This window comes from Bicyclus anynana, chromosome 15 (assembly GCF_947172395.1).
Source record: "Bicyclus anynana chromosome 15, ilBicAnyn1.1, whole genome shotgun sequence".
NCBI classification, from domain to species: Eukaryota; Metazoa; Arthropoda; class Insecta; order Lepidoptera; family Nymphalidae; genus Bicyclus; species Bicyclus anynana.
The window spans coordinates 14535823-14545646 of NC_069097.1; the positions used below are offsets into that span (position 1 = coordinate 14535823).

Below are 9824 nucleotides of genomic sequence, written 5' to 3' on the forward strand. Positions count from 1 at the left end.
CATGCGTATCGCAACATTACTAATAATGAGCATGCTTATTTCGAGGTTGCTCAAGAATCAACAGTCGTGCGATTTATGAGCATGCTACTTGCTGCGCGGGTGAAAGGGGGCGGAATCTAAGATCGTTAACCATAAAGCCTGAGTTTTACGATATTCGTTGAAGACTTATTATTGGTTTGTTTGTTCGTTTTCTTGTTTGTTACGAGTACTAGCCTATTATAAAATGGGGGAGGTTTTATTCGAAAATAGAATCATTATAGGGAAGGCCCTGATTGTTTTGAAAAATAAATACAAAACTTTAAATTGAAATGAAATGCAGCGTTCTTGTATGTGGAATGCGTTCATTTTTGTATTTAATTTTTATTGAGTTGCTAATAGAGCGAGATTTGAAGACACGTTTACCTCACATTCATCTTCACAGTAGTCGGAAATTATTATTACCGGGCATCTCCCTTAATATCCAAAATTGTAGAATTTGTTCATTTTCAATTGAAATAAATCATTGAATATTGTACTAAACTATTTTATTTTCTCGCAATCGTACTAAAAAGCAAAGCGTAGTGTAATCCGTAGGGCTAAACCCATTATAAACTCGGTTTTTATTTAGCGGCCCTCGCCAAAAATACCTCTTATATAATGGGTCTTTTTAGCCCCTTGTATAACAATCTACTATTTTTCAAGACACATACTTTTATTAAGACAATTATTTAACCAGATCTTTATTTACACATCATATTATCATTTCCACATAGTTTTATACAGGGGTATACCTGGGTTCCCTGGGCCGACGTTGTATGGACTGGTGGGCATTAACCTTTGAGAAACACTGGTATAGACGTTTTAATGACTCAGTGATTTGTATCACAGAGTACACTCTACTTTACTTTTTTGCCAAACGATGCCTGCAGTGTGTCGTGGCCCCAAACATTTATGAGACCGTAAATTAGGCCGTCAATTACACGATATAGGCTGAATGGTGAAATTTTCCAGCGAAATTGCGAAACATAAATAAATAAACCATTATTCATGAAAAACGACGCTCCTTTTATAACGTCGTTCGATTTACGTCCGCGCCAGATTATTCTAGGGCACGGTGATTTGCTCATTCCACCAAAAAATGTAAATTAATTTTATAAAATACTACGTAATTTGAGAATTTTGTATCAACTTAAATGTAGGAATACATAGAACGGATTTCTAGGAATACATAGATCGGAACAATCAAATAAATCAATCAAAAAAGTGATTTATTAATTATGGCATATTTTTGTTTTCGATGGCAATATAAAATTAGTAATCATATTATTTATGAAACGATTGGCTTAACATTCTCCCTATGGCACAAGTGTGTAAAAAACTAATTTCCGAACTCAGACCTGAGAATTTTTAATGAAGATTGATGATGAAGAGATTTCTTGGTAACAGTTTGATAACAAATCAAACTGTTACCAAAATAAGACCCTAGAATGGCAAAGAATGCCTTGAGTGAAGTCACGCACTTGTGAACGATGTGTGAAAAGTTTAAGGATCCTTTGACTGTTAACAAAACACCCCCTTTACACTCAAGTTACTCTCCCCGCCTATCCTAAGTAACCCATAAAAATTACACGACAAGAAATGTGAGACTACTATTTCCTACAATTGATATACCATTTCTTGTCTCGTCTTAAAGCAGATGCCCCGCGGTTTCACCCACGTAATTCCCGTTCCAGTGAGAATGTAGGAATGAAAGATAGCCTATGACACTCACAAGTAACGTGGCTTTCTATAGGTAAATGAATTATCAAAATCGGTTTAGTAGATCCAGAGATACTCCTTACCCCTATTATTTATGATTACCCATAGAGTATAGATTTTTGTCTAAATTTTTTTTGTGTTCACAGATGGTAAATGTCTCGCGTGCACCTACAAAGCGAAGTTCATAGAAGTATCAGTTGGCATCAACCACAACGTTGACGAGCTACTTGTTGGTATCCTCAACCAGATACGGCTGAAGAAGCAGCAGTACTCCGCCGAGGGTGGCAGGGAGTCCTCCCCCGCCCATTGGTACAAGTCCAGGGGGGTCGTGCGCGCCAGTATGAAGGCTAGACAGATGCTGACCTGGATATTTGGCAAAGAGGATACTAAGTTCAAAAACTGTGAGAACTTAAATGTCCTGTGAGTGGAAAGTGAAGGACCCGTGTTTGTGTAGACATTGGACAAGTGACGCGGGTTTATTAATTTTTTTTTAACAATTACCTATAGTTTTAATTACTGTAAGTAAACGGCTGACGCCATGTTGTTTTTATTAAGTCTTTTAAATATATATTTTATAAACTAAAGTTAACTAAAGTTTTAATGGTTTTATTACAACAAAGGAGGAACAATTTACTAACTTGAAATTTTGTTTTACAAAATGATGTATACTTTTCATAGTATTAATATTGATAATACTTTATTCAGTTTACAAAATGTTTCTGTAATATACAAGATGTATATTTTGACTAAGTTGTATAGGGTTAGGATTATTCCTAGTCCTATTAAAAATATTAAAAGCTGTATGACCACCGATCTTTGCCTTTGGTTTGTAGAAAAAACATTGGGTCTATGGCGAATGAGATCAATAAAGTGACTTAAATTTTCAAATTAGAATAATAATATTGTAATGTTAACTTTAATTTTACTGTTATTATCAACCCATTTTCGGTTCACTGCTGAGCTCGAGTCTCCTCTCAGAATGAGAGGGGTTAGGCCAATAGTCCACCACGCTGACTCAATGCGGATTGGCTAACTTTACTATGCAGAATATAATTTCGTTTCATGAATTTCCATATTATCATAATATCTACCAGAGCGCGGGGAATATGAAACGATCTGCGAAAACAATATGGCGTCGGTCGGGTAATGTATTTTTAATGCCAAAGAATATTGTGTAATTTAAATATTAGGTATAACGTGCCAATTTTCGGAAAAAATTTAATCATCGTATAGGTTAATTAATATTTAAGTGATAAATACAGTATTTTCCCCACTAAATATATTAAATAATTAAAATTGATGATATATCAGCAATATTATGTAATAATTTATAAATAAATATGTGGTAAATATATACAATATTTAGATTATTCTACTAATAAATTATAATATAATAAAACTCGAATTATGAGCACAATGTTACTGGACCATTTGATGTTTAATAATCATATTATTATCGATAAACTAAATTATAGTAATTAATAAATATTCATGTATCTCATTTTGACGGCCTCCGTGGCGCAGTGGTATGCGCGGTGGATTTACAAGACGGAGGTCCTGGGTTCGATCCCCGGCTGGGCAGATTGAGATTTTCTTAATTTACTCTGTATAGGTCTGGCTGGTGGGAGGCTTGGGCCGTGGCTAGTTACCACCCTACCGGCAAAGAAGTACCGCCAAGCGATTTAGCGTTCCGGTACGATGCTGTGTAGAAACCGAAAGGGGTGTGGATTTTCATCCTCCTCCTAACAAGTTAGCTCGCTTCCATCTTAGACTGCATCATCACTTACCATCAGGTGAGATTGTAGTTAAGGGCTAACTTGTAAAGAATAAAAAAAAAAACAGTATAAAATATTCATTTCAAGACAATTTCCGACTTTATTGTAAAAAATATCTGTAGGCAAAACTAACATCTGAATGCAATGATTTGATTGTTATTTTATTCAATCGCTATGGGGGCCTATTATAAATTATATTCTGTTGTAGGGGATGAAACTTTTGGGCTAAAATTATACATAAATCCTAATGTGCGACAAATAAAAAAATAATAAAAACATAGAATCCTAAACACACAACACAGAAACCTACTCGCAAATTTTCGTCAATATCAGCACGGCTATTGTCAAACGATGTTTTGTATAACTCGCAAGTGCGAATTTCGAATTTACCGCTATCTTTCTCATTCTATAGTATCGTGTTAAACAGAGAGAGAAATATCGTTACAGAATAGCTTAGCACCCCACGAGGGTTCACTCGCGTACTTTGTGTTCCCGTGAGAATACGGGGACACATTATAGCCTATGACTTTCACAAATAACGTGACTTTCTAGTGGTAAAAGATATTTCAAAGTCGCTTCAGTAGATCCAGAGATTACCCCCTACAATACCACAAACTTTGCCTCCATATAATGTTAGTATAGCTGTATATTTAGTATATTTTTATTATTAGGTATACAATTAACATAATACATGTATATTATTTATATAAACTGCGTGCACCTAAGGATTTGATGTTGTATAAAAATAATATATAAGAAACTATGTAACTCGATGTTTTGTATCTTTGTGATTGTCCATATATGTATTGAAATATATCATTATAATTAATTAATAAATAAAAAAATGTATTTTCGTGGACCTTAAAATAGCACGTCTAATTATGAACAGTTTTGATCCTTTTTAACCTATCTACCATAGACAAGCCATAAAAAGTATGATATTATAAAATAGCACAGTTTAGAAGTGTCAAGCATTATCATCACCCACAAACCCATATTCTAGCAGCTGTGGTCTAAACTTAAGACCCACCGGGCTCGAATATTTGTTAGCGGGCGATTATTATGTTTCACACTCCTACTCTTCCTCCGCCCTCCCTTCTTGTAGAGAATGACCTTGGCACTCTCTACAAGACCTGCATCAGTCCAATAATGATCTATTTTAGTCTAGTATTTGCCCACCGCCCAAAGGCAACTCTAACTTCAGGTCCTTCAGAACCCATTCATGCATCAGACCACGGGCGCTCCGTGGTTTGTACGCAATAACGACTTGCATAGAAACCTAGATCTCCCCACAATAGCCCAATATATTCGCCCACCGCCCAAAATCGACTCTAAAAAACTTCAGGTCCTTCAGAACCGATTCATGCATCAGACCACGGGCGCTCCGTGGTTTGTACGCAATAACGACTTGCATAGAGACCTAGATCTCCCCACAATAGCCCAATATATTTGCCCACCTCCCAAAATCGACTCTAAAAAACTTCAGGTCCTTCAGAACCGATTCATGCATCAGACCACGGGCGCTACGTGGTTTGTACGCAATAACGACTTGCATAGAGACCTAGATCTCCCCACAATAGCCCAATATATTCGCCCACCGCCCAAAATCGACTCTAAAAAACTTCAGGTCCTTCAGAACCGATTCATGCATCAGACCACGGGCAGTCCGTGGTTTGTACGCAATAACGACTTACATAGAGACCTAGATCTCCCCACAATAGCCGAATATATCAAACAGCTCTCGGTCACTTATTTTGAGAGTGCCGCCACCCACCCCAACCAGATAGTGGTTGAGGCTTGCAACTGCACCCCCAGTTTATACATCAAGCGGTTTTCGAGATTTCGTGATGAATTAATGACTTTTCGCATTTATATATTAAGATGAGAGAATTTGTTTCCCCTGAGCCTCAAAAATCATATTGTAATTCAAAACAAACAAAAGCTTTGACCGTCTCAATCGCAATTATATGCGAGCTATATTGTTATCTCTATTTAAAACAGTGCCTTTTATAAATAATGTATGTTAACCCTGCACGTACCTTTATGCCATTGCCTGTAGGCTTTTGCGTAGCGCGACACATTATGAGACGAGAGAAAGACAAATAACGACCAATAGCAGCTCAATCAAAAACATTTCATTTATCATATTGCAAGAAAAGAAACAGCGATTTTTATGTTTGGGGCCTATTAGTAGAAGTCCCGTATTCAAAACTACCTTCACCCATCTATATGTCTATCTGCCGTACGAGTAGATTGCCTAAAAATTTCCTGACCAAACTATTTTTCACCATCATTAATTATCATATAAATACACTCATATATAACTCGGCATATAAAACACTTTTCATCCAATAAACATATGGGTGAAGGTCGATTTTAATACGAATCTTATACAATATTGGTCGACATTTGACTTTTTCTCGTCTTGAAATATGTCAAAGGCCTACAGGGGACGCTTAGTTTTGGTGTATTAATAAAATTAATTAACGTTTAAACTAATTAATAATTAATAAATAAGTGATTAATGTACTTTATTATATATCTCAGATTATCATAGATTTATATACAAACTATGAGATAGTACTTCAATACTGTATAGTTATCCAAATTATATTAATTTATAACTTCGTGTATTATTGTTATAATAGGTTAATATCTATTAAAACAAAGTTAACAAGCTTTTAAATAAATGCTCTTGGACTAAGAACCTGGATGGCTAGACCTTCGGAATTTTATTAACACGTTCGCTGCGGCACTGATTTTTCTCTGCGTCACGAGGTTTTTTGACCTCGTAACTCTTGAAGATGCTAGGCTTACGAGGTCAATTGACCTCGTACCGCATCGAACGTGTTAAAGGAGTATGACAATCTTTCATTACTATCATCAAATCATTTTCATCATTAAATACCCATATTCAGCTGTCCGTTGAGCACGGGTCTCCTCTAAGAATGCGTTGCGCTAATAGTCCACCACGCTGGCCCATTCTTTATAAAATGCGGAAGGTCAAGCTATTACATGTTCTCGTTATATTTATAATATGTTAATCAACATACAGGATCAGAATGTTTTAAGACTCCATATTTATAAACATGGATTTAAATTAAAACATTATTTTACTTCAAAGTAAAATGCACCTTATCATTACAAATTAAAATTCACTTTACTTTGAAGTACATTGATGCTTAAAATAATAGTCCATATTCATGTAAATGTGGCTATATCGGTTAAATTTATTTTATGAGTAATGCGTTAAGTTAGGTTAGTGTCATATTGTCATGTCATGATTCTGAGGTATTGCAGTAAAATGATTAATGTATCATGACGTCATAACTAAGCAACATTGGAGCAATTTTAATTGCCCGTGCAAGTTCTTTAGTTGTATAAATGATGTTTTGTCTCTTCTCCCGACCGCTACTACAGTTTTGTATACAAAATAAATTATTGTATCATATACGAGTATGTAATACCTAAAAATAAATAGTTATGTATTATTTGAACGTAAATAGGATAGTGAATGAATAAGATCGATGCATTTGCACAATTGTATTGACGTGTTAAAATGTACATATCTTATAAAAAACGGTTTGGGATGTGAAGATTTACTTAAATTAACATTTCTAATATGTAGTACTAGGTACTCATCAAATGAAAACAGAAGACAACTAGCGGAGACCTGCGTTTTCGTCCGCTTGAAAAACAATGTTAAACTAAGTAAAGTATTTCCTCTTAAATTACTATCTAATGATAAAAACCGCATTAAAATCTGTCGCGTAGTTTAAAAGTTATAAGCGAACGAATGGCGGATAGCGATTCTGTTCAAGAAGAAAGTTTATGCTTTATAATAAAAAATGTCACGATATTGCTCGAATATATTGTATTGCAAAATACATACAAATATGTCCTCATTCGCACGTGAGTTAAGAAGCGATACGTTAAAACCCAGCGTTTGCGTTTTTATTAACGTTCCTAATTTATTCCAATGCCCAAAATTGAAAATGGAACACTGCTCGTTAGAAAAGTCGTGTTTTAAAAACCCTGTCGTGTGAACATATACTTGGGTATGCATTTGTTGTATTTGAACGCTTTTTTAACGTCCGTTAAAAAAAACCTCGTGCGAATGAATTCCTATCAGAGTTTAAAGAGATAGGTCACAACTCAGAGAATTGTCACAATACGGAGTCTTTATCGCGGCATCTTTATACCGTGTCGTAATTTCGAAAAGGAAAGCTACTGTTTCATGAATGCTTAAAGATTATCAAACAAAGAGTCCCGAAGGCGGCGAAGATTAAAGCGATATAATCAGATTAAACGAATTTCGTGCCCTGCTGTTTTCAATTCGTGAATTTCGCAATTTACTTTGAATTTCATTTGTAAAGCTACGTTCACACTTTCAAATTAGTTTGACTCACGTGAAACACGGCGTACTTACGAGTATGTCAGATTTGTAGAACTGTATCTTAATGTAGGTTAGGGTTATTAACTGCCTCGTGAATAGGGATGATGACTAGGTTTGAATATATTGATTTTTATGATACACTCGGGTAAAATTTATACATAAAAAGCAAAGATTGACTGGATATTTGCAAAATAAATAAGATTATAAAATTTCATAATCTATTAAAAATCTTCTATCGTTCAATTTCGTACAGTTGATAATTCGTACAGTTTTAGCTTCCTTACATTAAATGTGACATTTTTCAATACATAACTAAACATAAACGCACAAATAACAAAGATATTAGTAATTTTGTTTGACCGCCCATACAAATCTAACGATCATTATGGACCTACGACGTCATTAGTTCGTGCCATTTTGTATGGGGCGATTTTTAGGGATGCGTGGCAGCGCCGCAAATCTGACCCTTTAAATCCCTGTAACTCCGAAAGTAATGATCGCAGATACCCTGTTTCTTTTACAAAATTGCTTTACTATTAGTATACTCCTAATTTATATACAATTTAAAAAACTGTCATCATCCCTATTAGGTGCTAGAGATATTTGTAGCCAAAAACTATTTTCAATTTCCAATTGCTCGCTGAGTTTACATCAGTTCAAATCCCCGTACAACCTTTGAAGATAATCTGTCTGAAGGTCTCGTATCTCGCAATTTGCATAAACGCTTCAAAGATATTTCAATTAGTCGACCTAACAGTAGGAACATTAATAGTGATATTTGTACAACGTAGGCGATAGTTTGACGACAATTGGCTCATGTTTTGACAACTGTTACTTCTCTACTTCTGTAAAATAATAATATCTCATTAAAATCTATTTGGACCACTTTTTAATTTTAGATGTATCATGACACGATTAGTAAGATAACAGACTAGGCATGTGTAAGCTGAAGGTTTGTTAGGCTGTACAGTTAAAACTGCGCAGTTTTAACTGTACAGTCTTATCTAAGCAAAATTTCAACTAACACGTTCGCTGCGGCACTGATTTTTCTTTACTTTACTCTGGTTCATTACGAGGTTTTTTGACCTCGTAACTCTTGAAGATGCTAAACTTACGAGGTCAATTGACCTCGTACCGCAGCGAACGTGTTAAAATAATTAGAGAAAACTGTATATTTTATACAAATATATATTTGTTTTTATAAATAATAAGTAGTTTATCTATACGGCAATGTCAACACTCTTCTTTGTAGTCTGTCGTCTGTACGACAATCGCAGTTTGATAGTGTGAACACAGTTTAAGTATGAAATTTTACACGTGAATTCCACCATTATCTTCATCTCGAACCGTTGAAAAATTAAATAATAAATAATTATTAAATATCATTATTTAATATTGTAATGTAGTTAGTGTTTATTGTAAATAAACAGATTGACAATAAATTTGAATACTGTATGTGATATATTTATTTTATTTACCTTATTATTCCGTATTTTATATGTCCATATCCATACTAATATTAAATGCGAAATTAAGTCTGTTTGTTACCTTTTCGTACGTCAAAGCCGCTGACCCGATTTTGATGAATTTTAGTACCTATAAATTGTAGCAGAAGGCTGCTTTTCATCCTGGAGTAATTCATGCTTTTAAACACAGACAAGATTTTTAAATATAAATAAATATAGTGAATAAAGATTTTTTCATTTTCATTTACTTGAATATAATATATTACTGCTGACAGTAAACTGCATATTGTATAATATACAAATGTAGACTCGTAGAGAATACAAAAAAAAAATTTGCCGCCTAAAAATCACTTTCAGCTTTAAGCAAACCACATTAATTTACCAAACCATCAACTATTTAGTATCTGATATATAGCAGTAGCGAAGGACGAACTTTTGACGAAGGTAAGC

General features: G+C 34.5%; 1 protein-coding gene across 1 annotated transcript in view; it reads left to right on the forward strand.

Moving 5' to 3' along the window:
* The window catches only part of LOC112047888 (GTP-binding protein REM 1), a 124472-nt gene extending 115104 nt beyond the window's left edge, over positions 1–9368 (forward strand). Inside the window, exon 5 of the mRNA XM_024085172.2 lies at positions 1884–9368. Coding sequence (XP_023940940.1) covers positions 1884–2161 — 278 coding nt within the window. The 3' untranslated portion in view covers positions 2162–9368. The remainder of the gene's footprint in view (positions 1–1883) is intronic.
* The last annotated feature ends 456 nt before the right edge of the window (positions 9369–9824 follow it).